A 26,746-nucleotide genomic window follows, 5' to 3' on the forward strand; every position below is an offset into this window, starting at 1 on the left:
AGAGTTGGCGTTGTTCAGTGTGGGGAAGAGAAGGCTCCAGGGACATCTTCTACTGTCCTTCCAGTACTTAAAGGGGGCCTACAGGAAAGATGGGGAGGGAATCCAAGTTTGCTGATAATATGAAACTGGGAGGAGAGGCTGATCCACCAGAAGGCTGTGCTGCCATTCAGCAATACCTGGACAGGCTAGAGATTAGGGCGGGGATGAACCTAATGAAGTTCAACAAGGGCAAGCGTGTGGAGTGTAGGGTCCTGCACCTAGGGAGGAATAACCTCATGTACCAGTACAGGCTGGGGGTCGACTTGCTGGAGAACAGCTCTGCGGAGAAGGACCTGGGAGTTCTGGTAGACAACAAGTTGACCATGAGCCAGTGATGTGCCTTTGTGGTCAAGAAGGCCAATGATGTCTGGGGTGCATTAAGAAGAGTGTGGCCAGCAGGTCAAGGGAGGTTATCCTTCCCCTCCACTCTGCCCTGGTGATGCCACATCTGGAGTACTGTGTCCAGTTCTGGGCTCCCCAGTTCAATAGAGACAGGAAACTACTGGAGGAGTCAGTGTAGGGCTGCAAAGATAAGGAGGGTACTGGAGCATCTCTCTTGCGAGGAAAGGCTGAGAGACCTGGGTCTGTTTAGCTTGGAGAAGAGAAGGTGGAGAGGGGATCTTATCAATGCATATAAATGGCTCAAGGGCAGGTGTCAAGAGGAAGGGGCCAGGCTCTTTCTGGTGGTGCCCAGTGACAGGACAAGGGGCAACGGGCACGAGCTGGAACACAGGAAGTTCTGCTTGAGCATGAGGAGGAACTTCTTTACTCTGAGGGTGGCAGAGCACTGGAACAGGCTGCCTAGGGAGGTTGTCTCCTTCTCTGGAGATACTCCAAACCTTCCTGGACTTGATCCTGAGCAACCTGCTCTAGATGAACCTGCTTTAGCAGGGGGTTTGTACTAGATGATCTCCAGAGGTCACTTCCAACCTCTACTATTCTGTGATTTTGTGACTTTATCAGGGAGGGTAGTGATAGGGTGCGGGGTAACGGTTTCAAACTGAAAGAGGGTAGATTTAGATTAGATATTAGGAAGAAATTCTTTACTGTGAGGGTGGTAAGACACTGGAACAAGTCGACCAGAGAAGCTGTGGCTGCCCCCTCCCTGGAAGTGTTCAAGGCCAGGTTGGATGGGGCTTTGAGCAACCTGATCTAGTGGAAGGTGTCCCTGCCCATGGCAGGGGGTTGGAACTAGATGATCTTTAAGGTCCCTTCCAACCCAAATCATTCTGTGAGTCTCAAAGTAGTAATGTTTGTATATAAGCATTCCATTTTGTATTAAAGTTTTGAGCCCACAGAAGTTATTGGCAAATGACAGGAAATACATACAATTATTTCCCCCATATTTATTTGTATTTTGATGAAAACAATGATTTTCATTCATATTTTAACAGAAACTCCATTTGCAATATTTTAAAAATAATTAGTAATTGAGATTTATTGTTCAGAAAACCCCTCTGCTTCTGCTGCTTCTCTTCTGTTTGCGGGGCTTTGCTTAGAGTCCTGATTAGTAGAAGATCCTGCTGTTATTTTTCAACACGTCTAACACTGAGTAGCCTTGGGGTAGGAACTTACTGTGCTTTATTGACTGAGGAGAAATGGCGTAAATTAACTAAGGAGGAACCATGTGAATGAAGATGTGTAGAACTTGAGAACTTGTTAAAGGATAAAATGAAGATATGAACCATGGCATTGAGTCCAGGGGAACCACAAAATCTTAAAAAGGTGTGCAAAGCCTTGAAATGGGATGGTGGCTAAATTATTTCCCAGTTTGAAGCTGATTTTCAAAGGGTCTGAATAATTGATTGTTGGTACTCAAATACACACAGAACATGTGGGCAATGCAGTGAATATGGTACTTGCTGTTCGCTGTAGATCTGTGCAAAGTCCTCGGTGGGCCCAAGTGAGGCAGTTCTGGTCTTGTGACAAGAGTGATGTACTACTAGGCTCACTTAATCACCATATTAAATACTGAGGTAACTAGCCAGATAGTTGCTCAGGGTTGAAAGAGACAAACCTGTTACTTGCCCTCGTCTTTTCATGTTGTGTCCAGTGCATATGTTCTTTCCTAGTGTCTTGGTTTGAAAGACAGGTGTCTGCTGAGGAAGGCAGGAGCCTCCCTTGAAATGGAAAGTGCAACCCCCTTCCCTCCAAATTACTATAATTTTGAAATTAAGGGGCCTTCAGGCAAAGATATGGGGAACAGGAATATCAGTTCTTTACTAACATATATATATATAAACACAAGACAGGAAAAAAACCCAACCCACTGGTTTACACTGACAGAGTCAGAAATACAACCTGACACCCTGTTAGGGTGGCAGTAGCAGTCCGATAAGATGCTGGCTGCAGTCCTCCTGAAGCGATGGATGTAGTTCTGTTGAAGCAGCGATCTTGTAAAAGGGCCTGGTCTTCCTCCGAAGGTCCAGTGGTAGGTAGGTAGCTCTTGTCCTCTGGAACTCCAGTGGGGGAAAAAAAACCTCCTCTGGGAATCCAGTGGAAGAAGGCTGCTAGGGTGTTTGAAATTTCAGTTTTTATTTAGCATGGACTGCTTGGCTCCTTCCCCCCGGGCGGAGCATCTCACAATGGGATGGGGAGTCGTGAGGCAGTTCCTTGATGGGCCATTAACAGGAGATAGCCCAGGAGCGAGTTACCGATGGGTCAGGCGATAAGGCATCGTTGTGCCCATTAACAGAAGATAGTCCAGAGGGGGGAGGCAGGGAGCACCGCCCCACCTGGTCTCAACAGCTCCTGAAGATGGTAATAGAATACTTTTTTTCTCTTTTGGCACATTTTACACTGTAACCTAGGACACATAGCAGTTCAGTTTGGGGCTAAACTGAAGTTAGAATGAAATCAGAAAAAGGTAGTTTGTACAGAAGCTGGAAAGAGGTATTGGGGTTTCTGGTGTTTACACATTGAAGAAGACACGCATTTCCTTAGGCTGGTGAGCATGCAAAGAAGGAGGGCAGTGAGGATCCTCTAATTGGTGTAGGGCTCAGCTATGGAGAACTGATGGCAGACCTCCACAACGTGGAGCTGATGAAGGACAAATCGCCATCTGCATAGTGCAAGTTGTTGCTAGTCATTGCCAGGTGACGAGGTTAACATATTTGCTGCCCAGTTAAACCCTTGCATCTTGCTTTTTATCTCTGCATGTCTGAGACAGGTTTCAGCTGTTAGTCAGTTGCTTGATCTCACCTTTGACTTCAAGGTCAAAAGTTTTCAGCAGACTATATGGATGGAAAAAAATACATTTTTAATACAGTGACCTTTAATCCTGATGGATATAGTGAATGTAAGATATTGAGGATTGTGTACGGGGGTTGACCAAAGCTTTTGTGAACAAGTCTTGCAAGTTGACTAAATGAAAACGTGTTTGTGGAACTGCAGGAAGGTGGTCCTGCTCAGCTGATACTGCTTAAGCTGCTAAAGAAGTCAGTGCTCTCATCTTGGATTCCTTTCTGCCTTTTTTATCTTTTTTTTTTTTTTTTTTTACAAGACACTTTAATTTTATCATAACAATTCTCACTGTTGATCAAGACTTTGTTTATTTTGCTTTACTGAATGGCATTTCCTGGTTTTATTTGTTTGTGGAGGTGTTTACAGTCTGTTTCACTTCTTCTGACAGAAATTCCTTACACTTTAATTTTTAAAGTTTTGCCTGGATTATGATTTGTCTTTCCTGTTACATTTTCAGATTAGTTTCCTGTAGTGAAAATGCAATGTTGTAAGAAAGTTAGAATTACACTTTTCCTTTTGAGGACCTGTCGTTTTTGTTTAGATAAACAGGTACCCTTAAATCTGTGCTACAGTTGAACTAGAGGAATTTTGATGATTAAAAATTGAAAGAGTGTGGTTAAGCTGTATAATTCTTTGTATTGGCTTTAAACAGATTTATCTCTAATTTGATGATGATCTGATAAGGGGCATAGAAAGAACTGATTCATTTAGTAACTATAGTTACTAACTCTGATGAATAAAATTCTGGAGAATTGAGTTGATGGTCCTGGTTTTCAAGATCACGGTGGTACATATTTGCTCTATATAATATCTTTTATTAATTGTAATTTATTTTGTGTTCCATTATAGTTTATCGAATCTTTCCAAGAGATTCTACTTAGCAGTGTCAAGTTTGTCGAATTCTGTGCTTTGAAGATTTTTATTTTAAATTCTGCTGCACTACTGTTTCCTGTGAATGTGAGACTCGGTGCTCCAGAATGTTTTTCACCCATTTGACTGTTTTCACAGTTCTTCAAAAAGTTAAGGAAATTATTCCAGAAGTACTGTGTTCAAAGATGGAGAAGGATAATCCTGCCTTTAATAGTTAAAGTTGTCATGCATCTCCGAGAGAAGGGCTCGTTTATCTGAGCGTTGGTGTTGAAATTACAGCTTTCAGATAAGGCCATTTAGCATGAAATTCAAGTAACCACTGAACAGACAATTTATTTAAAACACATATTGCAGATCAGACCTAGAAGGAAATAAAGAACTGACACTGACAGTAAGATAAATTCAGTCTTTGGTTCTCTCAGTGTGTCTCCTCATACCAAAAAGGAGTTTCTGTAAAGAAATGAAGAATGGATCTGGTATCTGGCAGTAGCTTCAGATTCTGCCTGATGCAGTGATGAACCGTGAGGCAATTTAGAGGGTTCACTATCTGGCAGCCATTTGCACAGTTTGAGACATCTAATACTTGATCATGTTTAAGTATTCTAGAAATTAAAAAAAGACTCTGCAGGATATATAAATACTGTAGTTTTTCGAGATTTTTTTTGTTGTTGAAACACAGACACTGGTGGTAAATCTGAGATTCCGCATGATGCTCTGTGCCAAATAAAATGTTGTTCTAACTTGCTTCCAACTGTTCAATAGGGTTTGTGCACATCTTGAGTGGTTCTTAAAAGCCTGACTATTTCTTCCTTACTGTTTGCCTATGGTTCCATGGGCAGAAGAAAGGTTTAGAAAGCTGATGTCAACACACTGGTGCCTTGTTCTTGTACTGGTATCTTCTGTTTGTTTCTGAGATAAGGCACTGTAATGAAAAATTAAGTATGTGTGGTACAGGGTAAAATAAGAGGAGTAAATAAATGTGCATTTCTTATTCTCTTCAAGGAATTGGTCTGGAACAAACTGTAGCTTATTTCCTAAAAAAAAAAAAAAAGCTTATTAATTTTTAAATTTTTTATTGTAAATGGATAGTTGTCTTTTACAAACAACCTTCCTCATGAATCAGTTGTTTCCTTTAAGAGACTGAAGTGAGATTATATTGTTTAATCACAGTTGTTGGGGTCATCACAGAATCACAGAATGGTACGGGTTGGAAGGGTCCTCTGGAGATCATCTGGTCCAACTCCCCTGCCAAAGCACGTTAGCCTAGAGCAGGTTGCACAGGAATGTGTCCAGATGGGTTTTGAATATCCATAGAGAAGGAGACTCCACAACCACCCTGGGCAGCCTGTTCCAGTGCTCTCTCACCCTTAAAGTAAAGAAGTTTTTCCTCATGTTCAGGTGGAACTTCCTGTGCTCCAGTTCGTGCCTGTTGTCCTTTATCCTGTCACTGGGCACCACTGAAAAGAGCCTGGCCCCATCCTCTTGACACCCGCCCTTTAGATATTTGTAAGTGTTGATAAGGTCCCCTCTCCAGTCTTCTCTTCTCCAGGCTAAAGAGCCTCAAGTCTCTCAGCCTTTCCTTCTAGGGGAGATGCTTCAGCCCCCTATTCATCTTAGTAGCCCTCTGCTGAACTCTCTCCAGTAACTCCCTGTCCTTCTTGAACTTGGGGGCCCAGAACTGGACACCGTACTCCAGGTGTGGCCTTCCCAGGGCAGAGTAGAGTGGGAGGATGACCTCCCTTCACCTCCTGGCCACACTCTTCTTAATGCAACCCAGGATACCGTTGGCCTTCTTGGCCACAAGGGCACAATGCTGGCTGATGGTCATCCCCTTATGCACCAAAACTCCCTGGTCCCTTTCTGCAGAGCTACTCTCCCAACAGGTCGACCCCCAACTTGTACTGGTGTGTGGGGTTATTCCTCCCCAGGTGCAGGACCCTACACTTGTCCCTGTTAAACTTCATCTGGTTCCTCTCTGCCCAGCTCTCCAGCCTGTCCAGACCTTGCTGAATGGCAGCACAGCCTTCCACTGTATCTGCCACTCCTCCCAGTTTGGTATCATCAGCAAATTTGCTGAGGATACGCTCTGTCCCTTCATCTAGGTCACTGATGAATCTAATGAATAAGACAGGCCCTAGTACTGACCTCTGGGGAACACCACTAGTCACAAGCCTCCAGACGGAATCAGCATCCTTGATCACAGCCCTCTGAGCTCTGTCCTTCAGCCAGTTCTCAACCCATCTCACTGTCCACTCATCTAACCCACACTTCTTAAGCTTACCTATGAGGATATGATGGGAAACAATGTCACTTAGGTCAAGGTAGACCACATCCGGTGCCCGCCCCTTATCCATCCATCCAGTCATTTTATCATAGAAGGTTATCGGATTGGTCAGGCATGGAATCCCCTTAGTGAATCCATGCTGACTACTCCTGTTAGTCTTCTTTTCCTGCATGTGCTTGGAGATAACAGCCGGAAGGAGCTGTTCCATCACTTTCCCAGGAATGGAGGGGAGGCTGACTGGCCAGTAGTTTCCTGGGTCCTCCTTCTTGCCCTTCTTGAAGATTGGGGTTACACTGACTATCCTCCAGTCCTTGGGCACCTCTCCTGTCCTCCATGACCTTTCAAAGACAATGGAGAGCGGCTTTGCAATGGCATCCACCAGCTCCCTCAACACTCGTGGGTGCATCCCATCAGAGCCCATGGATCTGTGGGTGTCTAGTTTACCTAAAAGATCCCTAACCCAATGCTTCTCGACCAAGGGGTAGTCCTCCTATCTTCTGACTTCTTCCCCTACTGCCAGAGGCAGGGATTCCTGAGGGCCAGCTTTAGTAGTAAAGACTGAGGCAAAGGCGGCATTCAACCTTCTCCACCTTCTCCATATTCTCCATCACCAGGGTACCTGCCTCATTCAGCAATGGGCCCACAGTTTCCCAAGTCTTTCTTTTACTACCAATGTATTTGAAGAAGCCCTTCTTGTTGTTTTTGACATCTTTGGCTAGATTTAATTCCAAGTGGGCCTTAGCTTTCCTCATTGCATCCCTGCATTCTCTGCCAGTGTTTCTATATTCCTTTCAAATGACTATCCCCTTTTTCCACCTGTTGTAAATTTCTTTCTTCACTTTGAGTTTTTCCAGAAGCTAATGAGGGAGATGATCAATAGATTTGTATCCACTTACCCTGCTAAATTATTTCTCTAGTTTACTATTTCGTAAGAATCTCTTACTCATTGATTGCTTATGCCTTAGATGCTGTGTAAATATTTATTAATTTGAATTAATTAATTAATAAACCCCCCAACAACCAAATATGTGTGCTGAAATGTCTTTTGTTTAGGATAGCTAGTTGTCATGTATATGTAACATGTAGAATGAAAGTTGGAGAAATAGCTATAGGTGTCCCAGTGCAGCCAGGGAAGAAGGGAGGATTGTCAGGCCACTTCCATTTGCCCTTTAGCTGTCTTGATTTGCTTTCTCTGCCAGTCCAATAGCAGTTTGCCCGTGGAAACCACCAGTATTTGTTTTGTAATGTCATGTATCTGTTTGACTGTTGCCCTCATTCTCTGTACCTGTAATCTTGGCCCCTACCAGGCATTCACTGAGTTCCCTGTGAAGCTCCCACAGAACCCTACATACTGAATTGTATTTGGTATTTCTGGCAGCATGCAACTTCTTTAAATAATCCCCATCTTTACCATGAAACCCATCCCTTGCTTGCCCCTCATACAGTTGCTGTTTCTTCCCAGAGTCCAACCAGCATCCTCAAATATTTATCTAATCATCTTTTCCTTGACAGCCTAGAGTTGAAAGGCTTTCTAACTTACCTTAGACTAAATAGTGTAAGTCTTAACATAGTTTTTTTTTCTCTGAAGTAGAATTCCTGCTGACTTCAAAAGGAAATTAGCTTGAGTAATGAATTATAGGCTAAACTGATAATAAATTAATACAGTTTTATAGTCTTTGATTATGTTGGATGTTTTAACCTTGACTGTTTTAGACTTTAAATATTTTTATGAATACTTACTAAAACCAGCTTGCACTTTAAGTCTTAAAGTGTATGCAGCAATGTAAAAAAAGAAAACCAAACAAGTAGACAAATTAGTTTTGTGTCATGTGATTTCAGACTTAATAGATTTTTTGAATGTTTGTGCTGAAAGGTTGCCAGATTGTTTATTTTCATTATTCATTTGTCTTTGTTGGCTGACCTCTGCATCCAGGATGATTCACTAATGCTGGATCTGGTTTCTTACATTTTTACTTTCCTTTACTGATAGAAGGAGCACATTACATTTCTGACATAACTTAAGCCTTGTAAAATGAACTAATGTAGTTATTAATGGATTTCATCAGCTAATCTAGTGGCTTTAGAAAATGTCAGCATGTCTTCAATACAGTACAGGCTTAGCTGTCTACTTTATGTGCTTTTATATTCAGATTTAACTGTGAGACAGTGTGTTTTGATTTAAATGTGCAACAAGAAGAACATGATTTTGAATAATTTCAGCATTGTTTTTGTATAAAAATGCATGTATATGTTTGTATGAGGATTTTATTTGAGGATCTAGTTTTTGACCACCCATATGCATAAAGGCAAATAAGTAAAGCCACAGGGAGTGATAATTCTGCAGTTTTACATTAAGTTACAAAATACTGTTTTATTGGTTGAGCTTGTGAGTTTTACTCTTGATAGCATTTATAACACTGTGTTAACGCACTTCATAACATGTCTGATGAATTCCAACAGTTTAAGGAATTTGCAGGGCACAGTGAATTGAAATCTTTTGATTAAAGTGGAAGGCAGAGACTGAGAAGAGTGTAACACATGAAACCCTTGTCATCTGTTCAGCAGAGCCACAGCTTCAGATATTTTTGCAGTTGTCCATAGATCAGAGGCTCTATCATCATGGTTTTTACTTGCTATTACTCATACACTAGGTAGCTTTTCTCTTAGTCTGTTGTGTTCAGGATGCATTTAGACATCGTAGCAAACATGATCTAAACTGAAGCTACTACTGAGATGTGTGGTCCCTACCAGGCATTCCTAATATTTCCTTTTTGTGGAATATAGTGATCATATGGCTACAAGGTGAGTCAGTTCATTTGGATGAAAATGGTAGTTTCCTGAAAAATCAGCCATCTGAATCAACTTAACTCTGTGGACTCGTGATCTCTAGATGCATGAGATAGGGGAAATGGGGACCAAAGGTCAAGAGTGAGGGGAGGAGCAAGTCTGCCAGCTTTGGTGGCATCTACCTGCTAGATTGACATAGCTGAAACATCGAAGCACACTTGCAGATTGCAGAAATGTGTAAACCAACTTGCACAGCATTTTCCTCCCTTCTCCATGCTGCTTATTTTCTCCCTTGTACTGTTATAGCACACGTGTTAGTACAATCATAAGTGAACTGGATTGGGAAAATGATCTAGCTGTGAAGAAACTTGAGCAAAAAATTCTTGAGATAAATCAGTTCCCTATCACGTTGCAATGGTCATGAGAGGATAGGAACAGCTGAACATAGACAGGGAGCTTCTTAAGCAGACATTATTCTTGAGGAGATGGATTTCAAACATAGTCACAGATGGATAAAGAAGAGAGATGGTAGAAACAAAGGGGCAGGCATGTAGCCTCAGGAATTAAGGAGAGAGGTGACCAACAAAACCACCGTTGGGGAATATTTGAGATAAAGTTTCTAGAGAAAAGATCTGAGAGAAACAGTTTGGGGAGGACATGTGCAGAGACACTTTGCGTAAGAGAGAGGCTGGAGAACAATATTGAGGGAAGGAGGACTATGGAAGACCAGTGTGGTCTTTGTGAGTGAGCTTTGTTGACAGTCTGTGATATAAATGGACCTCTGGTTTTAGCAGGTTTCTGTTGACAGAAGCAAATCAACGATACGATTTTTTTTTTTAAGTTTCTCCATAAAGAACGATGTGAAAAATTTCAAATTAACATGCATAGTCAATTTCGTGACGTCAGATTCATTGTGTGATGTTGAAGTTGCATAATGATGATGTGCTGCCGCTGTATTTTATAGGGTGCTCTGTGAACTGTGTTGGTAACATGACCCCAGTTGAAGTCCTGTCCTTGCCACACTGTCCAACTACTGCTGTTTCCTTCTATGCAACTTTTCTATGAGCTGTAGCTTTTATTTTCCTTTCTGGTGCTAAATCTCTCTCTTGTACAGAATCTGAGTTTCCCATCTTGACTCTCCTCTGACTGCTCTGGCATGCACATGCATTTTGTAGTGCATGGAGAATGTAAAACTTGTGGCTCTTTGTTCTGTCTCTGTCACTTTCCTTTACAACCCTCCCTGATCTTTCTCCTGTTGTTAGACCAATACAATTGAAATCTTGATTGAAATATTCAGTTATGGTAGGATTTGTTTTTTTTTTTCCCCATGTGTTTATGGTAGTTACTGTCTCAAGAAAGAATGCTGTTCACTGGCTAGCAAACTTCTAAGCCATGGGTTTGTAGTAAAATGTAACTCTTAAATTTGTGTTTCTGTTTTGATGAGCCTTTCCTTCTGCCCTCTGGAAAAATCATACATGTCATAGTTACACTTTTGCTTTTCACTGTTTGAGAAAATAGCATATCAAGTATCCTATTAACTAAAGAGTGTGTTGTAGCTTTTGGTTTGTGCAAACTACTTTTGCCTGAAGATTAGTATCAGTAAAAATGAAAGGCAACACTCTAAGATGGTTTAAAATAAAATTGTTGATCATAGTTACTGGAGTATCAAAATAGATTTTACACTTCAAATTACTTTCATTATTAAGCTTTCTTGATTTTATCCCTCCCATCATTCTTAGTTGTTTTATCAGCTGCAGATGGATTAATTATTATGCTTAGCTAAGCTGAACTACATGAACTTAACTGAAGAAAATTGTCCCATCTGCTTATGTAGACAGTGCCTGGGTCAACATTTGATTGATCAGTTCAGTAATGATGTTGTTGTACCTAGCCAGTGATTTGCCTTAGTTTTGTGATATGTTTGGCTACTGAAGTTTCAAAGTAATATTTTTTTGCTTGTTTCTATTGAATTTAGACTGTTTTAGTAAACTTAGGCCTTAATACAACTTACTGCATTTTCTACGTTTTTAATAATATGCTTAATGTTTTTAAACATTCTGTGATAAATTGAAATATAAGTGTATGTGTGTTTAATTTTAATTCACTGTGATTTATCTGGGTGTGTCTCTTATTTTTCTGTTTCCTTTGTTGAACTATCTGTAACCTCTTATTTTCTGATACCAAGATTTACTTCTATCATGCTGTTTGCAGGAAAGAAGCTGAGAATTGATAGCAACATTGAAGGGCAGGTTAACTTTTTAGCTTAAGGCATATAAGTAAAGGGATCAAAAGGATTATTGATAATATTTCAGTCTATGCTACTCTGCTTTTGTGCTTTTTCAGTCATAAACTTCTGGCAAAAATACTGTATTTTCTTCATGATTTCATGGCAACAATATAAAGTTTAATGAAAACAAAAAACACATAACACCAAAACAATTGTAGTTGTGAATAGAGTTCAGTTCTGAACAGGAAAAGAATTAGTTTTAAAAGACAGTGTAGGTTTAGAAATTATTTTGTTCCTCAAAATGTTTTGACTTGTCCTGTCTATGACTCAGAAAAATTATAGAAAAGACATTTCCTTTCTTCTCTTTGTATATTGCTTGTATGTTCAATTTCAGTGTTACAGCTTCAGGAATATGAGTTTTCTGCAGTCGTGTAGCTTTCCACAGTGAAGACAGCTGTTTAAAAATGCAAAACATGACTGTGATTTTCCCAAATTGTAAAGCGAGACTTTAAGACAGATTTAAGTGTGTATTTTGGAAATCTCTAGGTCTCATAATTAACTGCTGTTGGTTTATGTTCCTTCTCTTTACATTAAAAAAAAAAAAAATCTTTCTATTGTAGTTGTGATGGTGGACTTTGTGGCATGGATTCTGTTCAACATACATGTTTTTTTTCTTTTCTTTACAGAAAACCAACTTTTTGGATGCCTACAGGGAGATGTGTCTTTGACATGGATTATGTGTTTGATTACCTTCCACAACCTGAGGCAACAGTTTGTGTGCTACATATGATAAAGAGTTAATTGTGGGAAGAGACAATCTGAATGGCTACGTCACAATAAGAAGCTGGTTTAAAAATGTTTGTATTTCGTGCCAGTAATCCAAGGCTGGGAAAGCCTAGTAGCCCAACAGTCGAAAAAATTACTTTTTGTTAAAACCCAGTTCAAAAATAACAACAGTCAATGTATATTTTACCATGTGTTCCCTGATTATTTAGCACTGAATTTTTTTATTACACTGAAATCGTGATGGTAGACAATGCCCCCCCCTATCCCCAACACACATCCAGCAGCTAAAGACACTGTCAGGATGACCTCTGAGGAGATGACAGCGTCTGTTCTCGTTTCTGTGGTACAGGGTAAAGTGATACCTGCTCAGTCAGCTGGAGATGAAAATACTGAAAATACTTTGGACACCAGTGTTATAAAAAGACATACTGTCAGTCCAGGAAGGCAAACCACACACGCTTTCTCATACTTACACAGACTTGAAGAAGAAAGTCTTCAGGGCTCAGTGCCCAAAATATTCTCTCTGGCAAAAGAACAACTGAATAATGACAATAGTAATGAAAACTTCTGGGAGAGGAACAGCTCCATCCCTGATTCAGTGGAATTTCTTAACATTAACTGTAACATTGTACAGAAAAGCTACAAGAGCAATAACCTGTGCAGCCAGTTATATAAAACTTGTGATCCTTTAGCAGGGGGAGAGGCATGCCTGGAAACTGGAATTCCTGTTTCACTGGAAAGAGCCATGCTTGCTGAACTTCAGTTGGAAATGAATGGACCTTCATTAAGAAGCCAGACAGCAGTAAATAAGAATGACAGCAATGATACTGATAAAGTGGCCTTTTTTCACTTTCATTGTGCTAGTGGAAGGAGTATATCGAAGAGTTTGTGCAGATTACACAATGGCTTCATTTTGGGTGACTGTTTGCAGCCAGTAAATGCTGGCGATGGTAACGCTATTGGTTCCCCAGCCTGTGCTTGCAGCTTAATGGAGTTGACAAATAATTGTGAGAATGAAAATGGGCAGCAGTTGTATGAAGACGCTTTAAGGGATAAGTATTTATGTCTGGAAAGAGCACCACAAAAGGTTAAAGTGGCATGCTCAGGTCATAACTTCTGTGGAAGTAACTTTACTGGAAGAATGCCCTCAAAGGCCTTTCTGAGCCATTTTGAAGACTGGAATGATAACTGTGAAGAAGAGGTGGGAGAGGATTTTTTTAGAAACAAAAAGGAACGTTCTACTTTATTAATAAGACGTTTCTGTAAAAATGATAAAGAGGTTAAAAAATCAGTTTATACTGGAACGAGAGCAATTGTTAGGACTTTACCTTCAGGGCACATAGGAACCATTGCTTGGAATTATGTTGAGCAAAGGAGAAACAACAGTGGCTTGAAACTTTCTAGGATTACAACAGAACAGCTAACTGTAATTCAGTCCTTAATAAAACGGGAATTTAATTCCTTTCTTGAGAAGTCTTTATGGTATGAGGTAAGCTTTTCATAGTGTTGTGTTTTTTTTTTTTTTTCTTCCGTAAAAGTTTTGGTAACATGACCTTTTCATTTAAAAAAAAAAAAGCCTTTGAGTAACACTTGGTAACACCGAGTAGGGTATTTCACTTAACTATGTTGAACCTTATGTTGAACACTGCCTTTTAGAAGAATGTATTCTAATCCTTTAAACCAAAAAATTCAGTTTGGTTTACAATAGACATGGAGTAAAATGTATAATTTTATATCTGTATAAAATTTATACATACGTATGTGTATACATATATATCTATATAAAATGTACATAGGTTTACATACTTGTACATGGATGTATGTATAAATTTATATCTTGACGTATATTATTTATATATAAGAATGTAATATACCTATATACAGATACAAAAACGTACACATTTTATACTTATATTTTAAATAGAAAATTTATATAATATGCATTTATATTTATACTATATATGTAGAATATATATATTAATATATATTATAGATATACATAGTTGACTATATATCGCATATATGTGTATATGAACATTTTATGGATATATGCATGATACAATAATTCCATGGGATAAATTGTATAAAATGAGAAGTGGCAGCATTAGATCACAGTGAAAAATTCTGTGCTCTAAAAAAGAAAGCATGGCATTTTCCCTGAGTTATAGATATTTATAATACTTCTACATTTGCAAATAATTTTTTTAAAAAATAAATAGTTGACTAATGTGTATTAATATTCTGCTATTGCCCTGATTTGTATTCTCTTAAATTAGATAATACAAAATAATCTAAGTTCAGAAAGAAATCATGAATGCATAAATTATTATTGTAGAAATGACATAACACGTCCGTAATAAATTATTTTTAGCAGTAGAAGATTTTCTGTGATGGTATAAATTAAGTAGTTGTCGGTGGAATCTATAAAAGATTTTGACCACTGATTCTCAAGGATTTATCTTAAGTGTGACTACTGAGAAAGGAAGGCCAGCAGGATGACCACAGCAAGAGAAACGTTCAAGAAGAGTAAGAGGTTTACTGAGCTTAGCAAAAAAAAAGGTGGTGTGATTTTTCTCTGTTAAAATGTGTGAATAAGCTCTAGGGAGGGGAGGATAAACAAGGTAAAGGAGAGTGTGGTCAGATGAGCTGTGCTTGTAACTGGTCCTAAATAAATGTAGGTTGAAAACTGGAAGAAATTTCTAGCAGCTAGTGCTTAGACTGTGCAAAGCTTTCAGTAGGACTGAAATGGAGGAAAACTTACTTGTATAGAATCATCGAACCATTTAGGTTGGAAAAGACCTTTAAGATGATCAACTCCAATGGTAAAGCTGATGAACTGGATTATATGAAGTTTTGTCAGTGATAACAGAAGAGTGGACTTAGTGGCTCAGGGGCTCCATGACAATGGTGCCCTCTAGTAATATCCTCACATCCTTCTAGAAACAAGTATTTTTTCATTTAAGTAGCTGATCGAAGAGGTCTATGAACATGAGTGTGTCAGGTTTTTGTACTAGGTTGCAAAGCTTTGTGGTGCTGTTCATTGTTACGATATTCACTGTCTTAATCAGTGGAAGTACAGACTTGCTGACACAGCACATGCGCTGCATGGTATATGGTCACACTCCTGTGAAGGAATGAATAGGAGCTGTGTATTTACCTAACATGATATCTGCTCAGTACAAAATTACAGTACACAAAGTACACAATTAAAAGCTTATAATCATTATAAGGGTTTTTTTTGGGAGAGAAGGGAGCATGTTTTCTAGCTGAAGTCTAGTGTAATTTTCATTTATGTGGGCATGAAAAGGGAAGGATATGTTTAGGTTTCTTCGTGGGCATTTCCAATTTGACTTGAGTTCCTTAGCTTTTAACATGCATGCCTCTTTTTACCACTTTCTACCACTGCTGTGTAATACTGAATGTATAGTGTTTTGGGGTGTGAGGGCTTTAATTTGAAGATATTTTTTAATTTGTTTGTAGTACATACAGGAACCCAGAAATAAATGTAGTACTCACTAAATAATTATTTAAATAGGAAAAGTTCTGTCTACAAACGAACAAAAGATTAACAGGCATAGTAAAACACTGCATAATTACAATGCACAGAATGTTTTCTCATGATCAGAAAAAGCTTAAAACTGCACGATTCTAAGTCTTTCGTCTTCCAAATGGTGACTACAAATATTTTTCTTCTTATCAACCTCTGTATTTAATCTCTTTATGTATAATATGCATCAAGCATTCTTAGCATTATTTTTGTTATTTTAGTGTCAAATATTATTTCTACAATAATATTTCTGTGTGTTTATGGCTTATTTTTAGCATTATACATGTTTTTTACACAAATGTAGAAGTTAACTCAGTGATGTGACAAATATATGGACCTGTTGAACATATGCACTGGGTTAAAATAATTTAATAAATTATGAACATTTGTAGGAAGCTTTCATGCTAATAATCAAAGGAAGAAGGAGAAAGTAGTAAATGAATGTGGTAATTTGTTCTTTCTTTCCCCTTATCTCACCCTCTGAGCATGCATTCTGTTTGGAACAGCTAACTGAACAGTAGTTCTGTTCTTCAAGGGGAAAAAAAAAGTTGGAGAAATTAAGTTTTCGTAGCAGTACTGGTGTAACGTGGAACAATAGAGACCTTTATGTTTTAAGTAGGAAAATGTGGGTCTCATTTGTGCATATCCCTTACATAAAAATTCTAGCACTAATAAAGGAAAGGCACTGAACTGTTGTCTTGCTGAATAATTTTTTTTCTTTTTTTCTTTCACTACACAGGAAAGTGGGACTGAGGCTTTTCATTATACAGAAAATACATGAAATGATATATTTTTTTAATGTAGCATATGATTACTATTGATATTTTATATGCAGATTTAGACTTCTGTGCTCTTGATTTAATCTATGGGTTGTATGAAGAGAGGAGATTATTAGGTTGAATGTTTTTTCTAATTTTGCATGTAGCTTTTTGCAGCTATATACAGTGCAGTACTTACCCTTATCCGATGGACGTGTGTAACACGGCTGCTGTATCTGTTTGTGAGAAATTTGCTTGTCTGTGTTGGAACAGTGCAAACCACTCACTTTAGTACATATTAAAGATGTCGTAAATGCAAAGAATTTCCTATAGAAACAAATAATGAGAGTACAAGCTTTGGTGTTGGCTTTGCTTGGCCTGGCACAATGTGTCCACTACTTGGGTTCAGCTCATCTGTGTTGTATTAGCGATCTGACTAATTGCAAAAGTCAGAGTTTCTGGAATCATTGAACCATCCTGGGTTAGGGCTCTAGAATCACAGAATGGTAGGAGTTGGAAGGGTCTTCTGGAGATCATCTAGTCCAACCCCCCTGCTAAAACTCGACCCGCAAGCCACGCTCTTCTTAATGCACCCTAGGCAGCGGGTACAAACTGGAACACAGAAAGTTCCACCTGAACATGAGGAAAAAGTTCTTTACTCTTGAGGGTGACAGAGCACTGGAACAGGCTGCCCAGAGAGGTTGTGGAGTCTGCTGCTCTGGAGATATTGAAAACCCGCCTGGACACGATCATGTGCGACCTGCTGTAGGTGAAGCTGCTTTAGCAGGGGGGTTGGACTAGATGATCTCCAGAGGTCCCTTCCAACCCCTCCCATTCTGTGATCTGTGTCTGAGAGATGTTAGGTTCATAATGCTGAAGTATGCTGCTTTTTTTCCTGGTATGATAGTGTTTCTGCAGTGGTGGCTATGTAATATGACAAAAGTAGCCAGGTGCACCGTTGACTAAGATATTAAATTTGATCAGCTCACTGGACTGCTGCGGTATGATTCTCTCAAACCAGGTAAGTGACCTCAGGATCTCCACATGACAGCTGCAACAACATAGTTGCAGTGCATAATAGCTGAATTCTTTAGTTAAGCTTTTTTTGTAGGCGTCAGTACCATCTTTGCTGTGTCATTACATTCCTGATGCCAGTAATTTGAGCTTTAAGAAGGAAGAATTCTGCTGGCTTGCTTAACTCTGCTCAGATAGAAGTTAGCACACTAGTATATCTTCAGATCTTCATAGCTGCTAAAGCGTTACTGAAATTCCAAATACTAATAAGGCAACAATTAAAAAAATCTTAATTACCCCCCATCTGTTTCCAGGTAGAATAATGATTTTGTTATAGATTTATCTTGTAGGAGTGTTTCATAGTTAAGATAATGATTTGGTATAGTAGTTCAGCATTTGTTAGCATCAGGTATTTTTCCCCGTAGTGTCCGTACTGTTTTTATGATTCATGTGTCAAATGAATTTAATGCAAGGATTTTTGATTATGCATGGCTAGTGTAAGTAGTCTTATATTAAGATTTCTGTATTTCCGTAAAGTTGAGCTATAGTCAGTTGGTGGCATCTTGTAACAAAGAATTAAGGAGAGATAAAAAGATTTGGAGATAAAAAATTTTTACTATCCTGTTTTATTAAGGTGATATCTAAAATAGTCATCTTGGATAATATTTTTACAGAAACAGAGCCAGGCAAAGCTAGTTTTCTGCTTAATAGATAGTATTTGTCTGAATCTTTTTTTGGTTTAGAATTGATTATTGATTCTGAATACATTCAGAATTAAAATGAATATCTTGTAAATAATATAAATGTTAATTTTCATTCTGAATCTGTAGAGAGCTTGATTTCTTCCTCCTGCAGCCCCTCCCCACCAGAGGTGTATCAGCAGCTCTAGTCAGTGTATCTCTATGCTGCGTGCTTTTTTGACACTTCTGAAAATATAGACAAATTATTTCACTGTCAGTCATGAAAATAATGTCTGCTTTGACTGTTTCGATAAACAGTTGCATTAACTAAATACAGGAGCACTTTAGATCAAATACTAACATATTTTGTGAACAAAGGAAGGGTTAGTAGTGCTGTATGTTCAGAAGAACATTTTTTGGTTGCTTTTCTTGGGTGTCAGGTTACTTGTAAGCTTTTACTGCTGATATTTTGCCAGAATGTATAGCCCTCTTTTTTTATCTGGTAGTATCTTGAAAGATACACTTTTCTAGTGTGTTCAAAACATAATATATAATAGAGAGGCTTATGTTGATTCTTAAGAAGTGAAACAAAAACTTGAAAACATCTGACTTACCCTCTGTGCTAATGATAATAATAAGCAATAGAGTCCTTGTGTGTGATCTGTGCTTCACTCAGATGACTGGTCTGATTTAGTAGAACAGACACAAAGCTTGTAGGAGTGGCCACATGAAATCACCTGGTGATAGGAGTCTTATTAGTGAAGTTACCGTGCCAAACTCTGTAAGATTCATAACCGATGAAGCAGCCTAAAAAGTTAAATTCTTGCAGGCTTTCACTTCTTGGTTCTTTTAAATTGTTTCTGTAGGAATTTCAGATCTAGATTTGCTGTGATACCATCTTTTTGTTAGGATTATGTGGTTTTCCCACAAGTTTTTCCTTCTTGCTATGTATTTAAAAAGATGGAATTCTTTAAATGGACTTTTAATCTCTCTTCCCTCCCAGTTTTGCATGCATACCTAAAATGTAACACTGCTCTTTATGCTAAAGTTTATGCTATATTTGCACTTTTATTAAAAAAAAAAACAAACCAACAACAGTTTGTGATTCTGTATTGTGGATTACAGACAGATTTGGGGATTGAGATTTTTTGTTTTTCCATTTTGAAATAAAATTTCTACTCTAACATGCTGAAAGGAATTCATGGGAAAAAAAAGTTATAAAGCAAATAATCTGCAAGTGGTTGGGGTTCTCCGCCACTCAAATTATTATTATTTTTTTTTTATGTGACTGTGCATGAGTATTTTGCCTGTTACTAATGTTAAAGTGCTTTTAGACATGAAGGTTTACGTTCATTTGCTAAAGGAGTTAGTAGGTATGGATGAGCTGGTTTTTGTTCTACCTGGGCCCTGTTTCTTGTGTTTTTTTTTTTTTTTTTACATGAGAGTTGCAGTCTTTTGTTTAAAGAAAATAGTTAATGAGCAAAATTGACTATTTGGAAAATAATCAGGGAAGCAAAAGAGAAGCCAAATAGGCATGAAATTATGTTTTCCCTTCAATAAGTGCTGTGAAAATAAATCAAACTTTGTTAAATGAAGCTCTATACTTATATTTGCTTTGGGTTGAGTTACTCCAATTTTAAAGGCTAGCTTTAAAACCAGAAGATTTACCCTCTGTCTGTAGAAGTAGTCAGTTTTATTACCATAATGTGTGATAGAGTTAGAGATAAATTTCTTAATAGTTTGTATTATTTTGCAGTTTCCTTATAGCTTTAACAATTTGGGGCCAAATTAAGAACAATAAGTTGTAGCTGTGAGCACACTTAGGTGTTTAGAGCCAATAGTGTGGGAGTCTTGGCAAGAGCAGTATATTATGCCTTCAGTTTTTCCACATTTTCTGACTTTCCTTCTAGTGACTGTTCATTAACTGTAAAGAAACATGAAGATCTGTTTTAGAAAAATCTCCCTGCAGCACATTAAGGAGTTCATTTTAGAGTGTTAGAGTTGGACATTCTTCTAAATTCTTTCTCAGCTGAAACTAAGTTATCTCCATTACCTGTATGAACTGTTGAAAAGTTTGGGTTGTTTACTCTAGTATGAGTGAATAAAAATATAAAGATCACTCTGGTTGTGAGTAGTTAAAATCTGAATTTATGAGATTTCATATACCTTTTTAATTTATCTTGCTTTTCTACAGTCTTTCAGGATCTTTTAAAAAGATGTTTTTCTGAAATGGAATAAGCTTGGCTTGACAATGGTTGGTAGGCATATATCTTATTGGTATGAAATTTCAAGAAGGACTTACAGGAAGAGGCTCTACTGTAAAGTTATACTTGCCACAATATCTGAGGCATCCTGCATGAGATACGAGGCTATTTGGTTTCTCTGTTTGTGTAAAGTGATCTGGTATAATACAGTTATGAGCCTCTGGCCACAAAGAATACAGACTGGTGACAGTTTAAAAAAAGGAGTAACCATTGAACATAATACAGCTGTTAGGTACTGTCGAAGTATGTGTGAGCTGGAGTATCAAGGGATAGGAGAACTCTCAGGGTGCTCCCACACCAACCAAAGCTAATTACATCAGTGCAGCAGTTGGAACCAGCGTGACTCAGGGCAGTGTGACAGCATACAGCTTTCATCAGGAATGTCAGAAGTGGGGCAGCGCTGGAAACACAAACATTCAGCCCTGGCATTTGTAACCACTTATTTTTTTTTTTTTTTCATTCTCCTAATAATTTCACTAGAAAATGATGTAGTTAGGAGCTGTTCTTTACCTGAAAAGCACACGTATCAGATAGTGCTCATATTGTCCTGCAAATTGTGTGAAAGTATCCATTTTTTTAATCCATTTTGAACTGTAACCAAATACAATAATTTTTGAACTGAGATTGAGGTCTCGCTTTTGAGATGCACTCAGCAATCCTCTAGCTGAGTATGAAAGAGAAAAATGCTTTGGATTGGCCTATGATCATTCTCACTTGCAGATAATACTCTTGTCTTCCCATTTGTATGAAGTTCGGAAGAGTCTTTTAATCTCTGGAATTATAACACTTATTGTAAAAATTTAAGATTTCCTTAGTATAGCAAATAGTCCAAGATCGATACTTATAGATAAATTTGCTGTCATACTGTGGAAACATGCAACAGTGATGAAAAAGTTTGGTTTTATCTTGAAATCAGCACATGCAGTTGTTGCAGGACCCTGAATAATCTTACTCACTCTGGTGAAAATAGATTTTCCCTTTTTTTCTCCCCCCCTCTCCTGCTTTTCCGGTAACTGTAATGCCTGTTGACTGTTGCCACCGATTGGACTTTGAATCTACAGTAAAATAATGTGGTCTTCTTTTAAGAGTATTAAAAATTGCTCTAACATACTCTTCATGATTATTTTTATTTTATTCTCCTGACACCGTAAAAATGGTTTTCAAGAAATCACAACAGATACAGACCTTCATTAGTAAAGTGTGGGCAAAACAAAGGATGTATTATTAGCTGCTCGAGTTTCATGTTACAGCAGTCTTAGTTCTTAAAATGTTTAGGAATTCCCTTCAAGTATTAGAGAATGGGTGAAATCCTGGTCATATTGTAATCTATTTAAAATCTGCTGTTGCGATAATGTTACTTGGAGGGAGAAAAAGAAGCATATGCAAAATGGAGCTATTGGCTTCATGGGAACTATAATTTTACGTCAAACATTTTGGTAGACAGACATATGCCAAATGTATATTAAGCAGTTTTAAAACTATAGTTTTAAACTAAAAAATATTGTCTATATAAATATGTATAATGCATTGTAAAGTAGTTCAGGTGGGATCGTTAACTTGATATAGAAAACTTCCTTCAGTACCCTTCAGTTGCATATGATGTTATTTACTGTTCATGTTACCACACCGCTTTGAAGCCTGACTTCTGGACTTGAGTCAGTTGTCCTAGCTGTTTTTTTCAAACAAGTATGATCTCATCTGTTCTATAGGCTTAGAGGCAGTTAGTTGTTAGTGAGCTTACTCAGATTTTGGAGAAGATAAACTTCTCCCAAACACTGTCCATATGCTGTGGCTAAATTTTCTTTTATCTCAGCAGGCTTAGTAGCCTTGTGCTGCACTGTGGTCTGCTGAAGAGACATATACGAAGTTTCCAGTGGAGGAAAAAAAACAACCCAAAAACGTTTTCCCACCAGTTTCAATTGTTAATATTTGGTAATTTTAGAGTTATATGCAGAAGAGCAAATAAGAGACAACATTATTTTTTAAAATATGCGTAGCCAATCAACACTGAAATACTTCTAGGCTAAATAAAGGTCTGAATGATAATTCTGAGTAGTTTATCTTTCAGCAAAAACTTAAGAATGTATTTGAGCTGTGGAGAATTGTTCTAAATGTGATTATGAGTTGGAAAAAGAAGTCAAGAAAAAGACCCCTGAGAGAAAACTCTCATCAGTCTTCTCTGTTTTAAGTTAGGAATTTGTCTGGAGTAACTTTGCAGACTTAGAGCATCATGCTACAGAATTGAGACTGTTACAGTTCTGACACTGTGCATATGTAAGATGTTTTATGTCATATAAGCATATTAACAGTTGTCATGGGAACCACAACGTTGGGCTTCCTGTCTGTTGTTCACAGTCTTCGGATTGCACTAGGTGGCTCCTGTGTGTAAATGTAAATGTATATATTTTAAAGGGAAAATATCCTATTTCATGAACGTTCAGAATATTGCCCTTTTATGAAATTAACTTGTATTCTGGCTCACCTACATGTTCTTTTGACACTTACCCTGCTTAAAATACAGTCAGGAAGAGCAACAGGAGTGCAAAATCTTGTTCCGTGAACGTTTCCTTATCGTCTACTTTTTAGCTATCAGCATAGAAGAGGCTTTGGTCTATTAACACTAAGTCACTCAAGAAGTTGAGGCTGTAGAAAAGATAGGTAGAGGTTATCAACAAGCATGAAATATAGCACATATTTAAGAGGAATGTATTAATTGGAGATGGACTTCGATAATAATTTGAATGCTTCTTTTGAGCAATGAAGTTCTTTAGGCTTTCATCTTTAGCAGGCATTTGTGAATCACTGCACACTTAGTTTAGCTTGCACAATGTTTCTTTGCCATTGGTTTGGAAAAACTGCAAATCCAGCCTTTGTAAATGATGATTGGTTTTGAGTCTTTTTTTTTTTTTTTAGTTTTGAACACATTTCTCGTCAGACTTTAGCTTTGACCAGCTGTTTCCTGTTTTTCCTCCCAGTGGTTCAGCTGCTGAGATAAATGCATCAATGGTTTGTTTCAGAATTAAAATTACCTTTATAAAATGATGGAACAGTAGGACAAATAAGTTGGACACCGTTACAAGTAAAGTTGTGGTGAAATTCAGAAGCTGAAGTATTGTTTGCTGTACCTAGATCTTTCATAGATTACAAAGTTTTTGCTACACAGGGAGCTCATTTGATACAGGAAAATTAATCCAGCATTGGAAACACCAGGGTGAAGCTTTGTGTGGGGAATTCGGGTGTGTGTGATGGAATTTTTCAAGCAGTTCCAAGTTTTTGTATTTATATGAGAATATTTTGATATATCTGATCTGTGATCTACATAATGACCTGACCATTACATCATATTTGTCCTGTTCAACCTCCCCCTGGTTTCTGGGATGATTTGGGTAGAGGATGCATTCGTTTTTGTAATCATACCAACTATTTTGGAATTTTAGAACTGAGTTTGTATATGTATTTTTGCAGAATAAAGCAGGGCAAGTTTACCAGGGAAGACAGGGAAGAGTTGGTATATTACCTCTATATTAGGACTGGCTTGTGCAGTACACCTAGTTTCTTTTTATTTATGGTGAACTTACTCCACATCCACACAGATAGCAGCTGTCTTTTGTCCTGGCTTCAGACATCTTTCTTCAGGACCTTTTAAATGAGTTATTTACTAACCTAAAAGGTGTTTATATCGATAGTAATGAAAATACTGCCCTCTCTCTTCAGAACTGAGGTAATCACTGTGTTTTTTCACCTTAGTGTAGCAGCCTGTTCTGTGACATCCAGCATCACCTGTCCCTTGCTCTGCTTTAGTCCTTGCTGTGACATGAGTGGTCCAATCATATTTAGACTACACTCTCTGGCATGATAGAAAAGCACACAATCATCAACAGTTGATAGCATGTCAGCTTCCATGGCCAGTGATCCTCACTGGATTGAGGGCTTTAAATATTCCTTACCTGTTGGGTCGCTGAGTTTCTTATGACTAAGTAGCAGAGGAAGAGCTGGGGCTTTCTTTGTCCATGATGAAGGTCCCAGCTCCAGAACCTTAGAACGTGAATTTTCTCCCCTGGACAAGGTGCTATATCCAACTAATTTTTGTCTTTACCCATTTGTAGGCCTTATCACATACCATTTTTAGGGCCCTGCCGACTTCTACAAATGCCAGCCTTAATAGTGTTTACCTCAGGGTATGGTCCAGCTGTTGCCATTTGAAAAAGACTCACCCCTGCATCTTGCACTGTCTTGATCTCTCTATGGTTTTTCCAGGCTCCTCCTCCCCAAATTCCTTTTGGTGGATGATTCCAAGATCTGCTTTCTCTTTCTAGGCTTCTTGTCCTTGAAAGTCTCCATGGGGTTTCTCATTAAATTCTGTGAGGGGAAGGGGGGAGCAGTGTCTGTCCCCCTCCCCCACCCTTGAAAACTGTAGTTTTTTGTAACTCCTAACTAGTTTTGCTCTTTTTACTTCAAGCCTACCAGTAGCTGTCTGTTCTCACTCTAGTGCTGTTATTCAACTTGCCTTCAGCTTGCTTATTATTTCCTAGACTGGTGGTCTTTACGGGAGCCTCCTTTATCCTTCAGTCTTCTATATAGAGAAAAGACTTCCCAATGTATTTCCCTTTAGTTCTATACTACTAGCTACTATTTTTCATAGTATTCACAATCTACTCTTTAGCCAAGTCTAATAGTTAAGGCTGAAGTTCCTTCTTCATGCTATTGTGTGGTCTTAATGGACACTCCTGCTTCTGTTAGCCTTACATCCAGCTTTATTGAGCTCATACAAAATTGCATGGGGCATCTGTACCATTTATAGCTCTTGTATTTTGGTTTTAGCTTTTTTTTGGTCCTCTTCCTTTCCATGTTCTTTTTGAGGATTTTTTTTTTCCAGTGAAGGTTAGTAAACAGCATTTAAACTTCACATTGGATGATTGATATGCACATGGTTGTAGTATTACAGTTCTAGACTGAAATTTGCTTTCCAAAAGAGGTGGTATTTTTGACTGAAGTTAAATGTCCATTTTATCAAACTATTATAGAGAATAGTACATTTGTAGCTCTTTTCCTATTGTACTCATCAGGAAAAAAGCAGTATTTGCTAATTAGTATTTATATTAGGCATTAATGATCAAATTCCTCTAATCCTTGCTTAATTTAAATTTTGCCAGTCTTCAAAGAAGCACAAAGAAAACAACAGCCAAGATGAAAGCAGATTCACAGGATGTACCCGTGTGGTTGTGACTCAGTGGAACCAAGAGAACAAAAAATGAAAAAACCTTTTTCATTAAGTAAAAGAAATGGTAATTGATTTAACAGTACTGGGCAGAATTTGCTAACGAGATATGAAAGGTAGTTAACTGAAAGAACTAATGAAAAGGAGCCAGTGTTCTATGCAAAACTTGGAAGGAAAATAAAAGAGCGAGTTGACAAAGAGTCCTTTGAGTTTGGGGACTTTAAAAACGTAGACAGCAAAAACCAACAACAAAATCTTATTTCCAAACCTAACCAGAACTAAAGGTTTTGCTGTTTTTCTGTGGAACATGTGTAAACCAGTGCTAGTACTATCATGATGGTTATGTACAAAGGTTGCATTTTCAAGTAGAAATATAAAGAAAATTAATAGAATTTGGAGAGAGGCTGTTAGTCATCATTTGATTTCTAAACCGTTATGAACTGAGGCACTCTGGCAAGCCTTAGTGTGACAAGCCTCAGTAGTTGGGCTGTTTTGCTAGCTTCTTGGGGTTTTAATTAGATTATGTTTTATAGTTTTGGGTTTTTTTCCCAGGAATATTTTCTGCTATGGAAAGTATCTGATGAAAATAATATGCTTTTTAAAAATGGTTATTAGTTAAAAAAATTCAAATCTGCAAGTAGAGTTACTGAGTCTCAGGTTTGATAAAAATTTTCAAATTCTTATCTGGACACCAAATGAAATTATAATGAAATAGGAAGAAACAATTTTGAAAACGTTACAAAGTTTCTTGGAAGACTTAAGGTGAGGCATATCAGAAAATTTGACACGGCTATTGATATCTCGAGTCTTGCTGCTTTCCAGGGACTTAGACTTCCACCTCTTTTCCAGGGTGGAGGTGCAGAGCTCCCAAATTTACATTGCTTGTATATTACCATTATCATGGTAGCAGCAGTCCTTACATGCACATGTGCAAGAAGAGTTGTTTGTTTTTTTAGGTGACATTTGGGTGTCATTAATATTATGTGCACCAGAGCTTGGAAAGCCATGACTGAGTCTGTGATTTGTCTG

At 38.1% G+C, this 26,746-nt stretch overlaps 1 protein-coding gene across 2 annotated transcripts in view; it reads left to right on the forward strand.

Annotated features, from left to right (window-relative positions):
- Positions 1-12,495: 12,495 nt before the first annotated feature.
- Positions 12,496-26,746, forward strand: part of PLCE1 (phospholipase C epsilon 1) — a 134,331-nt gene continuing 120,080 nt past the window's right edge. Inside the window, exon 1 of one of the 2 annotated variants that reach the window (XM_086466398.1) lies at positions 12,496-13,725. In XM_086466398.1, coding sequence (XP_086322524.1) covers positions 12,538-13,725 — 1,188 coding nt within the window. In that variant the 5' untranslated portion in view covers positions 12,496-12,537. The remainder of the gene's footprint in view (positions 13,726-26,746) is intronic. The other variant, XM_009954846.1, reaches the window with a different exon arrangement.

This window comes from Leptosomus discolor, chromosome 6, assembly GCF_034619465.1.
Source record: "Leptosomus discolor isolate bLepDis1 chromosome 6, bLepDis1.hap2, whole genome shotgun sequence".
NCBI lineage: Eukaryota > Metazoa > Chordata > Aves > Leptosomiformes > Leptosomidae > Leptosomus > Leptosomus discolor.